Source organism: Pseudonaja textilis, chromosome 4 (genome assembly GCF_049901715.1).
Source record: "Pseudonaja textilis isolate UNSWEBS1 chromosome 4, rPseTex1.2, whole genome shotgun sequence".
In the NCBI taxonomy this organism is placed as follows: Eukaryota; Metazoa; Chordata; class Lepidosauria; order Squamata; family Elapidae; genus Pseudonaja; species Pseudonaja textilis.
Genome location: NC_141993.1, coordinates 47,507,882 through 47,531,952, shown reverse-complemented (window position 1 = coordinate 47,531,952; position 24,071 = coordinate 47,507,882). Strand labels below are relative to the sequence as shown.

Here is a 24,071-nt window from a genome sequence, read left to right as displayed (position 1 = left end):
CTGTCTTTCTGCATTGGCTGGAAGAAAATAACCCTCTTTTTATCATGGCTTGATATGTCCCCTGGGTCTGTTATATAATGTGGGGAGAATTATCCCAGGTGTCTGACGCATACTCACCCTCTCCTTATACAAAACAACAGGCTATTGTTGATTGCTCGTTGATTTGGGAGGCTCCTCTGTATCAACAAGTCAACTGCTGCCAAGGAAGAGAGACACACCCTTCACAACATTAAGGAGCTGTTTATAAGGCAGATGTAGCAATTCTTGCAATTATGGCTTGCCCCGATTTTAGGCAGTCGTATAAAATTCATTTACTCTCCACATCATGTCCTCTGTACTTGTGGAACTACTTTGAAAAATTAGGTTTCTCATTTCTATTGACAATTGGAAATATTTTCCTCTTTCTGAGGAACTTAGTTTATAAAAACAATATTGCAGCACCTTAAAAATGCACAAGTTCTGATACAAAGTGATTCAAGATTAATTTGTGTATGCAGCAAACTTTAGCAGAGCTAAATCTGAAAATAGTTTTAAATGCATTTTAGTTTGATATGTGATCTTTAAGATGCAAAGTTACATAACCCTTGGAAGAGTGATTCCAAGTTTCTTGTATTACAGGAAATGCTGAAGTGTGCATTGCTTGTTTCAAAAACCTTGGATGGATGTTCTTTTCAAAGGCCAAGCCCAGAAAAAAAATGTAATTCTTGCAAAGAAATTATCAGAGGAATATTATGCTTCCTTTTTCTATATTTGAATTTGCTTCCTATGTTACTGAATGAAAGGTTGATAAATCCTACATTATTTAATGGGTTGAGAAAAAGACTTGATGGGCTTGAACAAGCGATCCCATATTTCAGTTTCTTTCCAAACTATAATCTTTTAAGTATGCAGTGCTTCCCATTTTCCTTCAGCCTTGAATAACTTGCAGATGTATTGAAGTCCTGCGATACTGTTGGGAATGAAGTTAGCAAAAGACAAATTCCCCCAACCTCCTTCCTGCCTACGGAAGAGCTACTGTTTTTTTGGAAATTGCAGGCAGTTGTGTAAGAAAGAGACAAGCTAGAAAACTTGTTCCTGACCTTTTGATAAAAGGTTATAATCCACAAGATGCTGGAAAAAAGTCCATACAGTGGGAAGTTTAGCTACAGGTATTTAGTTACCTTATGAAATAGCTAATAATTTTAGCTAGGAGTATTGAGCAAGTTTATTTTGACTTTTTTTTTTTGACTCATTGGCTCTATGTAAATTGTGATTGTGTGTTTTTGGAATAAATTTATAGCACAGTTGCCAAACACCAATATTTTTGATACAGCTTCCTTCACTACATAATAGAGGCAGAGTAAATTACATTGCTGTTCTGTAAAAAGTTAAGAGTTTCATAGTTAATCAAGGCCATATCCAAGGAGTGGATTGTGTGATGGGACTTATTTGATTTTGAATTAATTTTAAACCTAGCCCTTGGATTATAAACCATGATTTATGGTTTGGCAGAAGAGTAAGAAATTAGTAGCCAGAAATCAGTCTCTGGAACTTATCCACTTAGCTTTTGTTAGCCTCTGTTAACATCATCAGTGTAAAAATGACCATTGAAGAGATATTCACCTTTATGCATCATTAATTTAGCCATTGCACGCATAATGGCCCATCCAGCGACCTCCCAGCTGTGATAGCTCTATTGTTTTTACTTCAGACATGTTAATCGATGGTGGCTTAACTCATATTGCTTCCTTCCCTATCATGCCCCGCTTAGGCTGCTCATCCTCAAGGGAGGAAGCAATATGAGTTAAGCCACCATCGATTAACATGTCTGAAGTAAATGATAGAGCTAATCACAGGTGGGAGGCGGTGGATGGGCCTATTATGAGAGAGAGAGAGAGAATCAAGCAGACAACATTACCCCAATCAAGAAATTACCAGAGAGAAAAACACACTGGCAGAGCAAGTTATTGTATATAAACAGGGAGCAACACCATACTCACAAACACTGATGATGGTACCTAGTTAGGTAATGTTTGCGAGAAAACAGCCATGCTCAGAGAGCATCAAGGACTCCGTGGTTCAACCTCAGCCACATATATACATATTGATTAGCAACATTGATGTAGATTCCTGAATCGGGCTAAACATTAGGCAGCTACTGTAATATATCTAAACCCAGAAAGCAGCAATATTTGGAGTGAAAATAGTTTGAAAAGTTGTAAAAAAAATCCTATCTCTTTGCTGCCATCTAGTGGCTGTCTGTATTTTTATAATTCAGATTTGGTATGTATATACTTCATTTTTGACATATAAAAGCAGGCATACTGATTGCTGAGAACATTAAATGCATCTTTGTTTTAATGGAAACAAAAACTGGGAAAGTAAACCTCAAGTTTTCCAATTCCCTCTCATTGGAATATTCTACTTAAAAGGTAAAGCCAGTTTGTGATGCTGAAAACTAGGTTTCTTTCTATACTTACTGATCAAGCCGTACTTTTAGGATTTTATCTTCAGGAATAGAATCCTTGTTCTCAAGATACCACAGAACAATAACTTAACCAACTCTATTCTTTATGCAACAAGCTACAAAAATGTAAAAATTAATGGTTGTCTCACTGTTTAAACAAGTCATTTCATGATACCAAATCAGAAGTCATTTTAAAATATGTACAAATGTTAGCAATTGAAGTCAATAATGAAAACCAAAAGTTCAAGGGAACTTTTTGGCATTAAGTTTTCCAAAGGTCGCTTACACAAAACCATTTTTAAAATAAAAGGGCAAATTAAAACTTAAGCAGCACTCCTGATTAGGCATGCAGTATTTCCTGCTGCTAAGTAAACTACATTATCAGAATTTGTACTACTCTAAATCAGTTTTAAATAAAACACTTATATCAGAAGGAGAGGTGGTATTCAGCAGGTTCTGACCAGTTCTGGAGAACCAGTGGAAATTTTGAGTAGTTTGGAGAACTGGCAACTACTACCTCTGACTGGCCCCGCCCCCATCCATTCTCTGCCTCCCGAGTCCCAGCTGATCGGCTGGGTCTTTTGTTGCCCTGCACAGGAAAATGGAGCTGGAAAGCAGGTCAGCGAGGTGGGAATGGAGATTTTACAGTATCCTTTCCCTGCCATGCCCACCAAGCCATGCCACGCCCACCAAGCCACACCCACAGAACCAGTTGTAAAAAAATTTGAATCCCACCACTGGTCAGAAGAAATCAGTTATAAAAAAGTATTATTTAAACAACTCAGTTGGAGATATAAACTTTTCAAAACTTATTTGGCAGAGACAGTTTAAAACAATGAATATAAGTGGTGGTTATTGTGAATATAAAATTAATACTTCAGATGAATGTCCAGGATGGCAGGGTATATTCCCCCTGCCTCTCATTTCATTATTAAAAGTTTCCTTTTATGAAAATGAAGACTCTTAAGAAATTTGCTCAGTGGAAAAACACTGTATTTAGGTTAAAAGATTTTAATAGAACAAAAATTAATGGAAGCGCAGGGGATCCCAACTACTGAGCTGTGAGCTGTTTGGAACTGGATGCCAGACGCAGCATGCGAGTATGTGTGCGCTTGCTTCCACTTGCACAAATGGGGCGCACTTGCCAGCCACTCACGCAGAACCATCCCTCTCTATCCCTCTGGTCTGCAAAACCAGAAAGTTGGGGAATTCTGTCTTAGCATACAAAGTTCCACATTTAATTGATTTCAGTTATCTCCAAATAAAAGTGCTACAATAACAACAAGAAGAAAACTATAGAAACAAGAATCAAGCATTGAAAAACTTGACTACATTTGATTTATTAAGGACTATATGTTTAAGTGAATGCACAATCTAAGCACAGTTATGGAGATATATAGGATTTGCAGTGGAAGAATACTAAATTTATTTTGAGCATCATATTTAGATTTGGTACTATTGGTTCTACTGTCGGTATACTATTCTAGTCTTGATTGCTAAACTGAATAATTTCTTTTCCAAAAAATTGCTGGAAATGTAACAAACAGTTTGGAACTTTGGATCCCTTCTTCCTAAATGGTGGTAATGTTGTAAACTCAACATAGTATGATACATAGTAGAATGGCACAGATTTTGAAGGCTGTAATTTCATTGCAACTGAGATATTCTTATTAAATTTCACTAAACCATATATTTGTTCAAAGTACATCGAACTAGCATTGTATGTTGACATTCTTTGGAAGAATGGCTAATTAAATTGTGGGAGTATGGTTTGATACCTCAAATAATTTCTTAGATATAAAGTAAATCTAAAAATTTAATTCTGACAGGAAACTGTTATAGGTAATCCTTGGTTAATGAATACTTGTTTCAGCAACCTTCAAAGTTGCAAGTGCTAAATGAAGGGTACTTATGACTGGTCCTCAAAGTTCTGGCCATTGCAGTACCCCTGTGGTCATATAATCACGATTCCGGAATTTCAACCAGCTTGTATTATACAGCATTGCCTCCCTTTTCTACCCACGCTTGCATTCCAGCATCCCTCCCTGACCCACTCCTCTAATCCATACAACTCACCCAAGAGCCTGCATGTGCCATCCAGGATTTGTGACTACCTGTCTTACTGACTTTGCTTGTTGGAATCTATCAGGAAATTGCAAGTCTCAGTTACATGAAATCCTTGCTTAACAACCCGTGATCCTCAATTAACAAAGAAAACCCACATTGTTAGCAATAGAAATGATTCTGATGCCAATTGCTATTCTTAAGTGAGGTCTGTCTCTGTCAGATTATAATATCATATATGGAGTAGTTCCACATCTGAAATTTGGGTTTTCTTAGCTATGGAATTATACCTTAATTTGATCTATAACTTACTATTGACCTAAGGTATTGTTTAATGTTATAGTATTGAAAATCTAGAGAGCTCTAATTTCTAATCTTTTTGTTTCTCTCCAGCAAATGTCCTCTTGACATTTTTATATACATGTCCTTGCACTCACTGTGGTTGACAAAATGTGAGCTTCAGCAAGCCACAGCTAGGTGATAGAATCCTGAAGCTGAATTATGAGAATTTAACCTGTGATGCAGCTGTTAGGGATATAAATACTGACACAAGTGATTCAGCACAATCTTCTTGACTGTCCTGTAGATCAACATTCCACCAGCAAGATTTCAGAAGGAGTGTTTACCAGCTCAAGGGACATCCAAGGTCACTAAACAGGCCAAAGAGACATCTGAATCTGAATATTAAACCTAGAAGATAATATTTCATCTCGACTAAGATGGTAAAGAAATGTGCAAAATAGGAAGATGCAAATGTTAATGGTATTTTGGGAGGGGGGGAACATATGTATAAACTAGAACATAGAAACTAGAAAAAAATGAATGTTTTTACTTTCTTAACAATAAATCTGTCTTTTTAATCCCATGTTAATGGCCCAAGGAAAGCAGCCGTATCATGAGAAAGGTGCACCAAGAATGAACTTAACCAATGGAAATTAAGCATCTTATAGAACTCTGAGACAGAACACGATTATGTTTGGGTATGTAAATGAAAAGAAAAGTTGCAAAAGGGGAAATCAGCCATTGAGTGTAAGGTTTTTTTTTTTTACCTATTTCTCTCTAAGTTGAAATAAACACCTAGGCTGATTTTAATTCAAAGAAGTCAGATACCTCTTTCTTTGCTACATTTTAAAATGATGATCGTGCAATCACTAAGGCAAATTTTCTCACTTCTCAACATTTTATGACATTTTGGATAATCTTTTCAAAGATACTCTTTGTTTAATCTACACCTAGATTTTCAAGGTATAACAGCATCTTCCTATCTTTACTCAGCAACATTATGCTGTTCATGTAGTTAATTTTAGTGTATTGTTACCCCATTCCCTTAGAATGGAAACATGCACTCTGAATTTTATTCTGTGGATGTTGTAATTAAATGGAACAATGAGGGAAGAGTTTATTACAATTCAGAGCAGGAGCAGGTGAGAAATACAGTAGTACTTTGGTACTTGACTGCTTCAAAACTTGTTGAATTTGCTATTCAACACATTTTGTCATGAAAATGTCGAGCGTTGCTGTAAAATTTAAACACTAAACATGTCTAAACATATATGGTGTGTATATCTGTGTGTCACATGTAAATTTCTTTTACAGTCTGGTGTTTAATGGGCCTATGTGAGGTATATTTTTATGTGATCAGGGTCAAACCTGTAGGTAAGGGGCACCATCAGCATAAATCAAAGCAATTCAGCATACTTTATTTGTGCACTTCATTTGTTTTATGCATAGAATTCTAATGGTTTTCTGTTACATTTTATGAATGCTGTGAGAAAATCAAGGGCTTTGGTTTGAGAATGAGATAGCAGTGTCAGACAACAAAACTAGGAATTCAGACTGCAGCCCTCACCGTTTTTAATAGCAAACATGAAAGAGAAAAAAGGCCATTCACAGAGAAGAACACTTTCATACCATCATTCTTGCCACTGCCCAATCCCTCAAAAAAAGCTTTAAGCCACCCCTCAATGTCTTTACAGCCATACACTTTAAAATACTGAGGGAGAATGCAAAGCAACACCATTTGGTTCAGGTCTCAAACCAAATTCCACAAAAAACACCCTCACTATGCACAAAGTAGAAGAGCATAACTTGCTAATGCCCTCCTATCCACTTTTTAAATTTAGGCTACTGCATGTCAACTTCTCTGATAAAAGATTTTTAAAAGTGTTTGCTTTAATTCAAAAGTGCCAAGCCACCTTTCCCCTCAAAGGACTAGTGAAATAATAGTATGTGTGTGACTTAATGCCAAATGCTCAGAAGAAAAGTTCTTGGCAATTGGATGGCAAACCATCCACAAGCTATGGTTGCAAAAGAAAAAATAGATTTTTCCCTGGTTTCAGACATGGTGCTTTATAAATTAAAAAGTACACACAGAGAGCTTCTACTATGTAATTTTGCACGTATTAAACATATGTGTAGTAAAACAACATTAGAATCCAGATTCTTGCTCTGCTTAAAGAAAATGTTGCCTTGTGCAGCATTGTATGTAGCCTGATCTTCCTTGTTAATCAGTAAACATGCTCTCAGTCTGTGTGGGTGTAAGCCAAGACTTTACATAAGGTGTCCCACTTGTTTTGTCAACATAATCTTTGGTCAACTGCTGCTATTTCTGATCTAGATGATTTTTTTATCTGGAAGTCTGAAACCTTACCTGGATCTGTCTCAGCACTTGGCAAAGAAATAGGTTTTCTTCAACTCGGTACCTTGCCAGTGATCGTCACTCCCAAAATTCCTGCCTAACCATGCAGAGTAAAGTTTGGGAAAGGCTTAGTCAGAAGCTGAATCTTTGGAAGCTGCATTATATAACCTTATGTTCCTTTCCAATGAGAAACTGGTTCTATATTGAAATATATTTGCAGTCCTGAATGAAGAGGGACCGTATCCTAGAAAATATTACAGCCATGAAACCACATACAACATTTGACAAGCTTATTAATTATTTAACCAAAGGCTAATTGTCTCAATATGGATTAGATACCATTGCTTAATAAAATACAATGAATTTTGTGTCATTGTTATGGGAATATTTATTATGAAAAGAAATACATAATATATCTGTTATTTTATTTTATCCCAAAGGTGCTTTTTCTTCAGCTCTTGGATGAGAAGTGGAATGTCTTCAAAGGAAAACCAGAAAGTCCAGTTACCTCTTAAAAAGCACCTTTGTGACCACTATGACCTGGATGACTGAGAATCTCCATAGACATTTTATTTAATGTATCATCTTCACCATATAAAAGTTAAGAAAAGGGGTAGACTGTCAAGACTGATAGTAACATGATTCTAGATATTCCACTGCACACGATGCTCTGTGTATGCTGACTACATTAACACAGGCTGGGGAGGGACAATTTTTTTCCAGCCTCAGAGGTCTTGTCGATAGAATTGTGGGATGGACAATTCGGTCAGTTGCAGTTAAGAAGCTGCTCTAGCAAAGGGCCTGCTTGTTTTATTTTACATAACAGGTAGAGAAAAAAAAATCATCTTATTCTGAGAATCTGTATCATTGCATACATACAGCAATCCCAGCAGTAGGCTAATTTGTATGTCATAGGGATAAGACTCGGTTGTAAATAGTAATGCATCTGGCACCCTCTAGTGAGTTCCAAAGTAATAATGTATGAGGAATTGTGAAAAAGAGTTTAATATGCTGAACAGTTGTTGGGGGAGACAGCTTAATCCTTGTTAATCCATAATCTAGCATGGTTGACTATGTGTGACAGAATGTGGCTTCACCTTCCAACGTTTGGCAATGGCACTGAAAGATAGGTTGGTGTCATGGTTGCATGCGTTCATATCCACTTTCCATAATGGAAACTCACTGCATGCTCACTCTGTGACTTTGAGCCACAAAGTCAGCTGTCAGCTCAGCTTGTCACAAGGTGATTTTGGAGAATGTGGAAAAGAATGATGTGATGTATGCAATCTTTTGCTTCTGGTGTAATAGAGGGATATGCTTTTAATAAATATGTGAAATATTACCAATGTTGTGAATGCCTTGAAAATGAACTGGGAATAATTTTGGAGAAGTTGAAGATTGTTAAGTTAAAGCCAGTTGTTTCAATATTTAAAATTTGATGTTTTACTGAAAGAATACAGAAAACTAGTGTAGATATCTGGCAGGCCCATGTTCAGTTAGTGTACTATATTCACCATCTCCATTATTTAGTTAAATATTAAGAGTATTAGTAATATGAAAAATCCCTAGCCTTTTTGTAGACATGCACCTTGTATTTTATGCTTGTATGGCCAAAGCAGGCATGCAGGTTTAATACGATATCTGGTACTTAGTATAAACAGAATCTAATGTTATCTATAAATGTGTAGATGGTATTAAACCTATAATTTAAAAATCCAATGGTACTACCATACCAGGTGGCAAACTTTTTACTGCTTTTATCGACCAAAAGTCAGTGTTTGACTCAGTCCCTAGGGGATTGCTGTGGTCAAAACTGCTCAAAAGTTCTATCGATAGACCTTTTCTGTTCCTAATTAGATCCTTGTACAACCAGACCTCTAGTCAGGTCAGGTGTGAACTGCAGGGAGAACTTTCAAATCCTATCCTGATTAAGAATGGAGTAAGGCAGGGTTGTGTTCTGGCTCCTCCTCTTACCTGACTTGGCCTTTCACATTGGACGTATTGAGTCCCACGCCCCAAAGTTGTCAACTACGAAGATCCTGCTTCTCCTTTATGCTGGCGATGTGGCCCTCCTTTCATTGTCAAGGCCAGGTCTGAAAAGATTACTTTCTGCATTTGGGTCCTACTGTGCTGAGAACTACTTGTTTATTAATTACGACAAATCCAAAGTATTGGTGTTCTCTAGAGCCTGGAAATTGTATAACTGGGCTATCAATGGTAATGCTGTTAAGCAGGTTTTCCATTTTAAGTATTTAGGTATTCAATTTCAGAACACCAGTGCTTGAACAAGACATCAAACCCAGGTGCTGAACTCGGCCTCCTGTAGTCATCAGCAGATTTTAAGATTTTTTTTATACCCAAGGAGGCCAGTTTATTCCTTCTGCTCTGCGTATTTGCAAAGCCAAAACTTTGACTCAAACTCTTTACGGAATTCCCATATGGATAATGGGCTTCAAGGATTGTATTGAAAAAACCCAGGCTGTCTTCCTACTTGTGTTGGTTTTGCTCCGATGTACCTGGAACTGGGCACTCGATCAGTCGAATGTATGGCGTGGATTAACACCTTTAAATGGTGGTTTCGGGTGCTCTTTCTGGCAGTTCCTGGTAGCTACCTCTCCCTGGCATTTGCTGACTCTCATATTTCTCTTTGGGACAGGGAGCTGATGAAGAAATTACACCTGCTAGATTTTACGGGGGATGCGCTGGGAGTTTATGGCCTTAAGGACGCCCAATTTAGGGTAGTCCAATGGCTTGTGGACATTGACTTGCGATATCTACGAGCCAGAGCTAACAGAACTTGCTCCACTCTGATCTTCAGCCAATTTAATAATTATGGACTGAGGATGGCTTCCTGTTTTTACACTCTAACCATTCTCAAGTATAGAAGAGCTTTCTCCCTAGCTCGCTTTAATGTTCTGCCCTCAGCACTACTGGATGGGCAATTTAAGAGGCTCCCGATTAACAAGCGGCTATGCCTCTGGGACAGAGCTGAGGTTGAAACTGTGGAGCATGTCCTTTTATATTGCCCTATGTATAATGCAGGCAGATCTAAGACCCAATGTTAGTAATTTGTTCTTATATTGTCTAGGGGATGGCTCCTCATATATCACTTCTTTGGTTTCCAATTTTTTTTAAAGAGCTGTAACCATCAGAGAGGAGAATGCTGTAATTCCCCTTAGTCAAGTTTTTGGTGACCAATTGTTCATGATTAATTTTCCCATGTTCTTCTTTTGTTGTACTTGTGTTTTGGTCTGTGACCGCAAATAAAGTATTATTATTATATAAAATCCAATGGAAATTCTGATCAAATCTGGACATACATTCATTCTGGATGATAAGATGCATTCATGCAAGGAAGAAAGACAAATACCTAGATCTGTTAGCCTATCAAAAACTAAAACAACAAGATCAAAATAGTAACCAGAGATTCAGCAGATTTAAAAAGTGGTAAGAACTGCAGTCCATACAGACCAGTGCTCTCCATTTAATGCCACTCAAATAAATTTCTGGTCTGTGCTACATAAGAATTCTGGGAAATGCAAACCCAACTCAACAGGCTGCTGTAGAAGCTATGTGTGAGTGAACACACTAGGCATTTACTTGGAGCCTAACACACATTATTTGTATTGTAACCCAGGCAAGTGTTCGATATTAACTTTGCTGAGTTCTCTGAATTTATTTTATGGTAACTACTTTACAGCACTGGCTTATACATCTGTAATTGGGGGGATGGGGGAAGAACCAATGCAATTGTGGAATGTAGTTTAGGAGAAATTCAGTAATTTTTAAAAAGGCAATTGAAGTCCTATTCTTTGACAATATTTTTGTTTTCATGTTTCAGTTTCTCCCTTCTTTATATTTCTTGATAAGAATAGTAAACATAACTAAGATGTGAATTGAAACACATTAAACTCAAAGGGGTTTACTTTTTATTAACCTTCATCTGAATAAACAATATATTTTATAAATCATGCATGGATGTTACTTTGAACTTTAGATATTGTTTTTCTATTATTAAATTTCTATACCACCCATCTCGTCTAAATGACCCTGGATGGTTTACAAACCACATAATAAAATGATATAAAACATGACTAAAACCACAATTAAAAACTACGTTATAAAATTATATTCTTATGTTACAATACACAGTAAAATTAATACATTTAGAATAAACATAGACTGCATAGACTTTCAAAACCAATGGTGTTAAATGTGTTAAAAGTATGGGAAACTTACTACATTTTGGCTGAGTAACTTTATTAATATAAATACATTCTACTGGAACTACCATCTGTATCTGAACATGTAAGAAAGCACTCACAGACATGCGATGCGAACAATTGGGTATAACTTCTTAAGCATCTACTGAAATATGCATGTATTTAATATACATGATTATTATAGAACTATACTCTAGTGGACTCCATTTCCTGACCTGCTTTTGTTCTCCACTTTCATTCCACAACTGACTAAGAAATTTAAATGATATATATGAGAGAACAACTGTTCCCATGTTATAACTCTCTCTTTCCGGGGGCCAGTTAGGGAACTTTGGTTCTGTATTGATAGTAGATTAGCTGTGTATGTGATGATTTCTGTTGAGCGGGATTATCCCATTGTCACATAGCTGCTAAAGTACAATACAAATCAAGGACTCCACCATGTGTTCATATTTGTTAGTTGGATAGGCTGAGAGTGGCTGAGTGGATCAAATAACCAGTGAGTCTCTATGCCTGAAGATAGGCTGAAATCTGAATCTTCCAAGTTGCGATCCAATGCACTATACTAACTGTGCAACATCGCTTCACATGTAGCATCCTATTATACATTCCTTATATTATAGTTTAGTTATACGCATATGGCCAGTGGGAAAAGTGTTCACCATTTTCTTTGAGTTTTGTTATGTAGATAAAAGCTGACCCGCTTAGGAACCTACCAAATTGCTTAAACAGAAATATTACTTGCCTCAGCTTACTTCAGATGAAATATTTTATGGCTATTGGTGAAACTACAGTATGTTTGTAAAGTCACGTTTAGAAACTAAAAATGTCTTTCATTTTAATTTTATTTCAAATTAGAAAAATATTATACATGTCCTGTTGGTATATAGACCTATTATACAGTTGAAAATATTCTTCTTTCCAACTGTTGTTCAAAGAATATGTATGGGATGAGTATAATATAAGGAATGTGTAATAGAAGGCAGATATGTAACAATATCATTTGGCAAAATGGAAGATATAGCTATTTTTGAAAAGTTCTAAATTGTTAAGTGATAATTCATGTGTGGAGAGTTTTGTACAGCATATCAGAAAAGACAAACAGAGAAAATAATGTGTCCAAAAAGTATGTCTAGGCATGTCCAACATGATCTCAAGGGAATGTAGACAATAGAAAAATGGTATATGTCACTTTTATGGCACTGTGTTGCTTTTCTCACATTGCACCTTTCTAAAAAGAGGTGGTGAAGACACCACCTTTCTTTCTTTCTTTCTTTCTTTCTTTCTTTCTTTCTTTCTTTCTTTCTTTCTTTCTTTCTTTCTTTCTTTCTTTCTTTCTTTCTTTCTCTCTCTCTCTCTCTCTCTCTCTCTCTCTCTCTCTCTCTTTTTTTTTTTCTGACATCTTTTTTCCCCCTGAAAATAATGTTTGTACTTTTTATTTCAAAATCTAAGGTTCAGGTGTAACAGTCTAGATGTCCTTACTTCTGAATATATAGGGAATATTCTTTATACTTAGAGTTGCTGATGTTATATCATTCCCCTGCTGCAAAAAATCCATCCTACCAATTCTACCTTGCAACACCTCCAGTTTAGTGGGAAAAAGTTGTTTCAAATTCTAATGTCTTTTCTGTTTTTAACCTAGTGGGTCCCTATCTAAAGTTATCTTAACTTTACGGATTCAACTAAAGCAATTATTTGTCTTCTGTTAGATTATTTGAGACTCAAAAAGTATTATTGCTCTATTACTTTTTCTTTCCAAGGTTCTCGCAAAGTAGCATTTACTCTGTATGTTGGTACTTGAAGCACAACTCCAAATTTACCCTCTGGTTCAGGCAGTGTATCTCCCTCAGGAACAGTGAGGGAGAATTTTTGCAAGATCCAGGCTATAAAGAGAAACAGCTCCATCTTGGCCAGGGTTTCTCCCAGGCAAACACGGACACCAGCCCCAAAGGGGAGGAAACTGGGTGAGGGAGAGTAGATCCGGTTTCCATCCTTATCCAGAAAACGATCTGTGAGGCAAGAGCACAAACATTTTCTAGAAAAAATGGCAAACTCAGTAATGAAGAATAGAAGTAGTTGGCTAAAATATCTATATTTTAGCCAGATCACCCCCAAATTTATAATTGAATAAAGATTCTCCCAGGTATCCAAAATACTGCATTACATTACCATTTATATGGTGGCAGTTTAGGGAAAAGAAATGTATATATACTGTGGTAGTTGTAATTGTAGCAAGGAAGGGTCATATTGGAGGAAAAAATACTGATGAGCAAGAAACTGAAGAAAATGTGGCAGTGGGTAGAAAGGTTCTTATATTAGAAAGGTAATATGAATTATATGTTTAAAAAAGCAATCCTTCAAGACAATTTTAATGGCAAGTCCTAGTCATCCTTATACACACAGAATAAGAATGGTGGTACACCCACCTGGGATAAATTTCCCTGGCTCTTCCCACTCTTTCTCATCATGGTGAATGGACCACAGGTTGATTACAACTTCAGTTCCCTTGGGGATATAATATTCCCCAATGCTGCAGGGGGAAAAAAACATTTTCTTCAGTGAAAGTCCTCTTCCCCATCAACTCCCACTATTGGAAATGATCCTCCTCACCTTGTATCTGCCAGTGCCTCATGAGGAATAAGAAGTGGTGCAACTGGGCGAATACGCAGAACTTCACTAATGGTAGCCTCCAGATAATTCAAATGCTGTCGGTCAGCAAGTACAGGATGTCTATTAAAACCAATTTTCTGATCCAGTTCCTCTTGGATCTTCTGTTGTACCTGGAGAAATGAGGAAGGAATCCAGCAGGTTAGTTCATGACAGCTGTGGAGGAATTGCCTTGAGACCTAGACAATGGGTTCAACAATGGGAAGAAATCAGATTGAATATTTTTAATGAAAATGGAAATCAAAAAACTCTGCAAAACGAAAATACTATTTGATTCTAAAACATTGTTTTTAATCAGGACCAGAGAGTTCCTTGCTTGATGATGAGTGTCATCATCATCTTCTTTTAATGATCCCATAATCCCTTGCAGAGTGTGGGCAACTGAATGGAGTTGAGTGTTTACTGGCCAGATGCCCTTCCTGTTGCCAATGTGGAGTTATATTCAGCAGATATATTCTCAACATGCCCAGAGAGAGAAATATCTGCCTCCACCTAGGATCAAACTCACAGCCTCCTGATTGTGAGGTGAGAGCTCCACCTCTAGGCCACCACACCACACATAGCCTTGCTTAGCATGCCTCAAGGTAAATATCTCCACACTGGATTATTTAATTCATTTTAGACGGAGTTTCCCCTGAATTAAATCCAGAAACTTCAGGCGGTGCAAAATGTAGCAGAACAGGTGATCTAGGCTTTTATCAGCCTGAATAGCAGGAGTTCCACTGGATTTCTGTGATCTTTAGGATCAGTTTCAAGGTTTTACTAACCCTATATAAAATCTTTTATAGTGGGAGACCACCATATCTTATTGATGGTCTTATGCCCATTTCCTTTCCCTGCAAACTCAGACGCATGAGGGAGGTGCTCTAGCTCTTCTGTGCCACCAGTGAGATTATGCAGGTGAAGTAGGTTCTGAGATTTGATCATTGCAAGAATTTCTTTTTTTATTATTTAGTATCAGCTCTGTTTGGTTGTTGCATGATTCATTTACCTTGCGAAGCGCTTAGATGCATGAGTGGTTGAATATTTTAGAAAAATATGACTGAGCCCTACCCACAGCATGGAGTTCAGTCTTGAAAGGACTCAAGATTGCCTTCCATACTTCTGAGGTCAGTAAAATAAGGGCCCAGATTGTTGGGGGCAATATGATTCTACACTATAAACCAACCAGAGATTATTGTAAAGCACTATAAGGCGATATATAAGTCTAAGTGCTATTGCTATAAAAATATGCCTAAATAAAATAAAGGAATTCCATTAATGACCCTTGCTAATGCCAATGTCTAAATGTGATGGAAAGAATCAGTTTCTTTTAATTAAGGATCTCAGATGAAGAACTCTTAATGTAGATATCTGTTTCTTTTGTTCCCATTACCCATAGTCAATACAATTCTTTCAGGGATCATAGGCAGGATCTACCTCTGGGTAATATAGGAGATAGAGCACAATCCATTTCAATACAGTTGTTGTAGTCTCTACACCAGCTCCAAAGATATCAGCCACTGTCATGAGTAGGTAGTCATCTGTTAGTTCTTGTTCACAAAATAGATATTTATTGTTGTTCTCCATGTTCAATTTGGCCCTCAGAAGTGCATCCATTAGATCATTAACAGAATCACTTCTGAAAGCTTCCTGGAAGGAGAAAATGAGAATTGACAGTGATGATGATTAAAGGACACCACCAGGAAAATTACTTAGTGGATTTGCCTGCATGCAGTAGAGCATTTCCAATATGTATTTGTATGTTGAATTTTTATCACACTTTTCTTCCAAGAGCTCAAGAGAGCATAGATAGCACATTATTTGTGGGGCAAAGCAGTGGTTTCTCTTGCCTGCCCCTCATCTCAGCCAGCATTGGCTTCTTCCTTTCTTTGTCCAAGAGAAACTCTTGAGCAGTGTGGTTACTCAGGGGAGAGAAAAGAGTTCAATCCAACCCAGCATTATGTCTGCTTATTTGCATAACTCCACCTACTATTTCTATAAATGATTTAATTTCCACAATCTCTGCCATTTTATAAAGCTAAAACGCTCATGGTATATTAAAATTGCTTAAAAGATGAGATTGAGAAAAGAGACTGATTGGTCAAATTTTATGCTGTGAACATAATTCGTTTACATTTACAAAACAGCCAATATCTTAATTATACGAAGAACATAAGAGTTGATATTGAATGAAAAATGTGGAATATAAATGGTTCAAATAAATAAAATGTTTAATGTTTCTCTTTGGCATTACAGAGCCGAGGCCACGTGATAACTTTGATGCTACTAATATAATCTAGTTTTTGTGACCCACTATAATAAGGGGTAGTATGATTAGCCTAAAAATCTTCTGAGTGTAGACACTTACTTTATGTTTCTCAAACTTCTGGTGTAAGAGCTTGTCCCTCATTTCAACACATTTCTTCAGCAAAGCCAAATCTTTATTTGGGAAATACTGTGGTGGGCAGAGAAACAGCCATAATCACAATCTCTATATTAATTGCAAATCTCTCTCTCTCTCTCTCTCTCTCTCTCTCTCTCTCTCTCTCTCTCTCTCTCTCTCCCTCCCTCCCTCCCTCCCTCCCTCTCTCTCACACACACACGCACACTCTTTATCTAATCTGAAGAAAATTAATTCTGGAACTTTTATTTATGTTATGTATCTGATTTATGTCAGATAAATCTGACATTCCTGAACTTTTCACCCTTCAGAAGTTGGATGCAGATAACAAAACTGTCTTTGCTATCTTTGAAATTTGGCTTTAGGAAAAAAATAATTTTGTTTCTCACCTGAAGCCACGAGAAGATATCTACCATGTTCTGCTTAGCCACAGTGTCCACAATGCCTTGGCTATATTGAAGCATGGACTCAAACTCAGGATCTCCAGGCTCGTAGGATGAATTAAAACAAAGGGAGCACACTACATTTGTAACAGCACGTGTTAATTCAGGACCCATGTCGAAAGATGAATTCTCTGTAGCGCTCAAAGTCTCACACAGAAAAGTTGCTTGTTGAGAGACTGCAAGAAAAGCACAAGAGAGCAAATCTATGCAAAAAGAAAGAATTATTTTAGAAACAGGAAGAATGGAGATGGGAATTAGGGACAAACAGAAATATTTTAACCCAAGATACCAGTAGATAGGTTCCCCAGATAACACTGTGGTTATCCAGGAGATATATTCCACCTGATTAACTTTTCATCATGGATAAATCAATCACTTCAATCTTGAATGCCCCAGTTGTAATAAAGGCAAACTATATATAGTAAGGCTATGTTTACATGACCTAGTGAACAGCAAATGAACCAACCACACTTAACTTTATGTGTCTTTTTAAAAATCTTTTTACTACCCTTTAATCTCTTTGTTTTGGGTGGAGTTCGGGCAACTGAGTGGATCTGAGCCTTTACTGGGCCTATGCCTACGCAGAGTTTTCTTTGAGCCCTGATAAACATCTGCCACTGCCTAGGATCTCAACCTTCCAAGAGAGAGGTGACTGTCTTCACCTCTAGGCTACCGTGCTGCTCTAATTGTATGTGTTATATGAACTCCCAAAATTAAATAAAATAAAACATTATTAAGTTTCAAAAAATAATTGTACCACGTAAAAGTAGCCTAGAACATCTGATGGACATTAAGTTCCATTGAACTACATTCTGCCTTAGACGAGATCAAAGAAAAACTTTTAAAGTGCTTTAATAATCAATATCTTGGCTACATCCTGACTTAATAATTGCAATTTACTCTATACATGGCCCACTGTCAAAATTTTATTTATTTACTTATTCCATTTTGATGCCCCCAAATTCAAATGAGCACAAGTTGATGCTTATACTGAAAGATTGATTATCAGATGCTTCGCAAACACAACTTATGGTGTTTAAACTGTATTCCTGAATCACATAGGTTCAGATTACGTAAATTACTGCTTCTTCTACTGCAAAATCTGAATTAATAAGATCAACAGGAGAACTCCTTAAGAAAGCCTCACTGTTAGAGGCCTGTATATAAGGCATGTTGGTGAAAACTGAGTCTTACCACCCCTTGTTATTGGAATGGTATGACTCCAACTAGTCAGCCTTGCCATTTTCCAGGATAGAGTACTTCATCCTATTGTCTTCCTTCCCTTCTTTCTTGTGGCATTTACATTCAGTCATAAAAAAAATCTCTAATTTTTATGCACTTGGAAAGTCTTGGAGTTCTACAAAATCTGTCAATATTCTTATCTTCTGTATTTATTGTACCATATATACCCAGCCCTCAAGACAATTTAATATGGTATTTGTACAGGTAGTCCTTGTCTTGTGACCACAACTGAGCCCCGAGTTTATGTTGCTAAGTGAGAAATTAGTTAACTGAGTTTTGTCCCATTTCACGACTTTTCTAGCCACATTTGTTAAGTGAATCACCGTTGACTGTCAGAAGGTCGCAAAAGATGACCACATGACCCTGGGACACTGCAAATGTCAGAAATATGAACCAGTTGTCAAACATCCAAATGTAAATTGCAGGATCATGGGGATACTGAAATGGCCATAAATAAAAAATGGTCATGTCATTTTTTTTCACTATATGTAAGTGTAAAAATTGGCTGTGCAGAAATATGCAGAAACGTACAGAAAATCTACTGTTGCTAAAATGGAAGGTTGTTGAGGATTCTAGCTGGCCATTATTCCAAAGCCAACAGTCACATCATATTCAATAACTAATGGGCTTGCTCAATTTCCACTGAGCACTGCTTTCAGACCATTCTCTTAGGTCCTACCGAGCACTATCTTCTGAGATGTTTTTTTTATTTTCATTTTTTCACACTAGTGGCATGAACTTTTTGTGGTTTCACATGCAAGCAACAACCAGGCCTGACCTTACTTATCATTCAAGCCCAGACGGTTGCCCAGGTGCTGCCTGAAATGACTTTCCAACAATTGTCCTCAACAGAAACTCATGTACTATCTTTCAAATACAAATTTGGAGACTAAATTGAACTATATACTAACTTTTAATCAAACCATTGAATTTTTAAAGTAACTAAATATGGCATTGTGCTATGTAATTTAAAAACTTATCTGATTTTGTACCAAGAGAAAATGATTTCCTACAACACATTTCTTTAGTCAGTTTGCAAACATATACAGATTCTCACTCCTAAGTTGCAGTGAAGGACAAAATATTACTGTAGTTTCCATTCCTAGCTTGATTTTTTTTCATACTACTTTTATTAAATGAAATTCAGCAATATCGTACCACACATCCGTTCAGGCAGGCTTTTTTTGGTATGATGTGTGGCCAAGAATAAGTTTGTATGACTAAACATTTGTTAGATACTATAGTTTTTAGTTTTCCAGGTTTTTTATCTACCTATCTTTTACACTTAAATATCTGTTCTGGACCATCTTCTTATGCAGTTTAGGTTATTTTTCATGCAAACAATATAAACAGTCTTTAAGGTACATGCACTGTGATGCATAAAGTTTCCAGGATGAGAACACTGGCTTTAAAACAAAATGCTCAATAGGCAGCAAACTGGAGTTTAAGCCTGTATCATAACACTTAAATCAGAGATGTCCAAAGATAGGTTAAAAAAAAGTCAAGATAGTGGTCATAATTGCATGGTTTCAGCCATTGTTTTGACTTTTAACCTGCAGGTGTCCTTAATTTAGATAATATGTTTCTACACCCAAGAAGAGTAGATTCAACTAATCTTTGTTTATAAATATATTGCTAGTGTTTCTCTCCTTGGTTTGGGGCTCTTTCATTACTATCTGTGGGCAACTCACTGGTTTTCTCCAGACCCCGAGATCCTTCACCAAATAGGGAAAGTGCAGAATGTACCATCTTGCGCTGAAATTTCCACATTGGGCTATAAGTAGCAAAGGCAATGTCTTTTCCATTCCGGGTCAACAAGTCTGTAGTAACCTAGGAGGATGCAGAGGAAGAGAAATAACTGAGTTTTCATCCAAACACCTTATAATGCATTCAGTGAGATTATCATTTGATTGACATTTGGAGGGAAGAAAAACACACACACACACACATATATATATATATACCACTTCCCCAATGATCTCATTGCTGCCTTGGATGATTACTTGTGCATCTAATTCATTCGCCTGCAATGGTCTTAAAAGACATTTCCAGAAAGCAATAATTTAGGGAGCTTTTTGCTCAGATAAGAGAGGATGGATAATGGGAGAGATGTATACAGTTATGCCAAATATAAAGAATACAGAAAAATGCTTCCTACCTCCTTTGCAATACTGGAACTTGGTTTCAGCGAATAAAGAGAATGCATAGAGAATGAGCAAAGGCTACTTTGGAGCTAGTGGTTAAGACATGAGGCTAGAAACCAGAAGACTGTGAGTTCTAGTTCCACCTTAGGCACAAAGCCAATTGGGTGATCTTGGGCTAGTCATTCCCTCTCAGCACTAGGAAGCACTTCCAAAATCTTCCCAGGAAAACTTCCAGGATAGTCCAGGCAGTCATCAGGAATCAACATTGACAGGAAGGGACAGAAAAAAAAGGGGGGGGGAACGGAGAGGAGGGGGACGCTTAAGCACTTCTTCACATAATGTAGCACATCACAAGGCTTTGTTGCCCTTTGTTGATGTGATGCTGACCATTAAATAAGATGGATTTAAAAGACAGAAAAATTAATGGAGGAAATGAAAGTTATTTCAATGTGCTATTTCTAAGATAAGAGCAAAGGACGTGAATTGAAAAGTTATGAGTCTGATGCCTCTTATATTCTTAACTTTGTGGGGATTATAGAAAAACATATAATCTCTGCAGTTCAAATTTTTAAATTTAGGTGCAAATATATTACCAAGAGCTAGCACAGAAATAATAAGAGCAATACCTTTCCTGGTGGAGTTTGAAATACAGTGTCCTGTATACCATTATGAACTTTTGGAGAAATGGCAGGGTATTAAACAAATAAACAATAAATGGGAGTGAAACCATCTTCAATGTGAACAATTTTGATCTGAGGTTTACCTATCCTATCTGAATAGGATAATCTCAGAGCAAGGAAAAATATGGGGTTTAATTATTTAGAGCATGTAAGCATTTCAGACTATACGTGTCTTTATGCTATTTTTTCCATAAATATCTCTAAACTGGGGACAGAGGACTTATGCATATCTAAGTGATACATTTGAATGACTCATTAAAAGAATTCTAAATCACATAGCTGAAAGAACAATATATCTTAATAGCAATGGTATCCATATTCTAGTTTTGTTATAATGTTCAGTATTCATTTCTTGAAATAAATTGTGCAGTCATGTAATATATTTTATAAAAAATATTACTCAAAACATTCTAAAGTGATACAAGTCAACAATAAAATGACCTGAAGAATACTTTCAAAGAATAAGTTCATAATAAAATGATACTTGCATTAATTTATGACTTTGTTCCCAGTGCATTTTGGGACTTTCATCAGATGAACATTCATTTCTAAAGTTTCCTAATAAATTATCCGCACAACCTTATCTAAGAAATTTAAATCAACTGAAATCTGTTTATTTGATTTTGTAACTGTAACTCAAGATGGCAACCACACCTAATACTTCTTCCTCCTTCTTTCTTTCTCCCACAATAACAACCCTGAGAAATGGATTGCTCTGAGAAAGACTGATGGGCTCAAACTCACTTGGCCAGCTTTTATGCCTAAGACAGGACTGTAACTCACAGTCTCCTATTTTCTAGGCCCTGGCATTGACTGAAGCTGTATGAAGAGCCAGAAACTAACTCAAAAATATTAACATGGATAGTTTGCTTACCACTCGAGGTCTGCCAGCAAAGATCTTCCCTTTCTTAAGCAGCACTTCCTTGGCATGAAGGTAATCGTTGACCACTACTGTGTAATGGGACCCCAGGTATAGGGAGAAGACGCTACCGTACTTTTGCTGCAGACTGGAAAATAAGAGATGGGGCTGCTTAGAGCCACATAAATGCAACAGGCTACCAATAACTGGCAGGGAGGGAAGGCTCCTGGGATACTTGAGCTTGGAGTCCAGCTTCCCTGTTGCTCCTCTCCAGGACAGGACAGCCAGCGTCAGAAACAAGACAACCAAGAGAATCATCATTGTCTCTCAGTTGCCTGGAGAACTAGCCAGAGAAAAAGAAGCCAAGTGAAGGAGTCTCTCTGCATTAGCCTACATGTGGACTTTATAAGGGGTCCTAGTGACATCACCTTGCCTGGATGCTGGTTAATCTTTAGAAGATAATATAATCTGGAGCGATTAGCTTTGCTTCCTGCCAAGAAATCAAGAGCAAGCTGCATCTCATTTGAACTGACCTGAACTAAATAAATCATAAGAATGTGTGTCCTTGCAAGAAATACAAAGTTTTTTTTTTTACTTTTCTTATGCAGCATTAATATTCATACTCTATACTGTTAAAAAGACCTTCAGAGTCAGTATGCCTAAAACTTCTCAGGAAAACAACAATAACAGTATGAACAATAAGAGTAATATTTATTTGGTCAATGACCAGAAGAATTTAAAAGAACAAAAACAGAGTGAAGCAAATAGATACAATAATACACTGAGAACTAGCAATATAAACTGCATAATAATACAGCTATCCTCAATTTATGATCATTTCTTTATGACTATTAGAAGTTCTAGCATGCTGAAAAAAGTAACTTACAATCAGTTCTTGCACTTATGAGCCTCATAGCAAACCCAGGGTCACATGTTCAAAATTCAGGTGTTGGTAACTGGTATATATTTACGATGGTTGTAGAGTCCTGGGATCACATGATTGGCATTTACAACTTTCCCAGGGTGCAGCATTGCCCGTCTCCTGTTCATCCATCTTCAGTTATGTAGAAGGAAGTAAAAGAAACCCTTTTCCAACTCCTTTGCCTGACTTTTCTTCTTCAGGAAGAGGCAGCTTCAGCCATCTGGTTTCTGTTTAGAACATGGACAAATGTAGCAGCAAAAAATCCTCAATAATCATAAAGAGCTGATTTTGGTTAAAGACATCTATTATGATGGTGAGAAATGTCAAACTTCACATGACATGCAAAGCTGTTTGATTTCCAGCAAGCCATAGTGTGGCTTTCTCATATAATAAAGCCGGGTCTTTTTTTTTTTTTTGAGCCCCGAAAAAATGGCAAGGACGTCTTTTCAGGGGTGAATTATTTCTTTCTCCCCCACCCGCGCACCCTCGACTAGGACGCCCCGCCAGCAGCTATGCCTCGCCACTAGCCACTCCTAATGGCCAATCATGGTGGAGCACAGAGGGCTCCCTTACCCCCACCAAGCGCTGAAGACCCGGGTCAGGCTTCTCAGGCCTCCGTAGCTTCCATGGTTCCCACTGGTGCTGGCGCCTCTCTCGCCAGCGCCATCTCCAACAACAGTGTCTGAGTCGCTCCCGCTTTCCCCCTGTCCCCGTAACAGGAAAAAAAAACATTTTGAGGTATCTGGGAGTGCCACGCACTGTGTTTTGGTTTAATCCTGAGCAGCGGGCTGGGCGTGAGAAGAGCCGAGCGAGTGTCTCTGCTGCTGCTACCCTTGGTGCTCCAGCCTCGGGCTCTGCAAGCTTGCAAAAGTCCCGGTGCGCAGCCCATTCCTGCATTCCAAGTGCCCAGGCCGAGCTGCAGCTGTCCCTCTCTCACCAGCGCCGTCTCTAATAACAGCAGCAGCGGCGGCAGGAACCGTGGAAGTTACGGAGGCGTCTCCCACCCCTAGAAGCGGCTGAAACGCTTCCATGGTTCCCGCCACTGCTGCCACTGTTGTTGGAGACAGCATTGGCGAGAGAGGGACAGCTGCAGCTTAGCCTGGGCGCTTGGAATGCAGGAACGGGCTGTGCACCAGGACTTTTGCAAACTTGCACAGCCCGAGGCTGGAGCACCAAGGGTAGCAGCAGCAGAGACGCTTGCTTGGCTCTTCTCACCCCCACCCCGCCGCTCGGGATTAAACCAAAACGCAGTGCGTGCCGCTCCCAGATACCTCAAAATGTTTTTTTTTTTCCTGTTGTTATGGGGATGGGGGAAAAGTAGGAGCGACTCAGACACTGTTGTTGGAGACAGCGCTGACGA

The 24,071-nt window shown here is 37.8% G+C and overlaps 1 protein-coding gene and 1 long non-coding RNA gene across 2 annotated transcripts; one reads left to right on the top strand and one right to left on the bottom strand.

The window, feature by feature from the left end:
• Positions 1–5,068: 5,068 nt before the first annotated feature.
• LOC148125818 (uncharacterized) lies at positions 5,069–10,286 on the top strand. Its single transcript, XR_015743506.1, has 3 exons — positions 5,069–5,232; positions 5,391–5,490; positions 7,589–10,286. It is a non-coding gene; the product is annotated as an uncharacterized LOC148125818 (long non-coding RNA).
• Positions 10,287–12,673: 2,387 nt separating this feature from the next.
• On the bottom strand, positions 12,674–22,220 carry CYP17A1 (cytochrome P450 family 17 subfamily A member 1). The gene is made up of 8 exons (XM_026704702.2): positions 21,805–22,220; positions 19,798–19,936; positions 16,811–17,040; positions 16,389–16,475; positions 15,458–15,670; positions 13,982–14,151; positions 13,798–13,901; positions 12,674–13,380 (listed from the first exon to the last, which is right to left on the bottom strand). The coding sequence occupies exons 1-8, from the start codon at positions 22,108–22,110 to the stop codon at positions 13,103–13,105; spliced, it is 1,527 nt and encodes a 508-aa protein (XP_026560487.1). The 5' UTR covers positions 22,111–22,220; the 3' UTR covers positions 12,674–13,102.
• Positions 22,221–24,071: the final 1,851 nt, after the last annotated feature.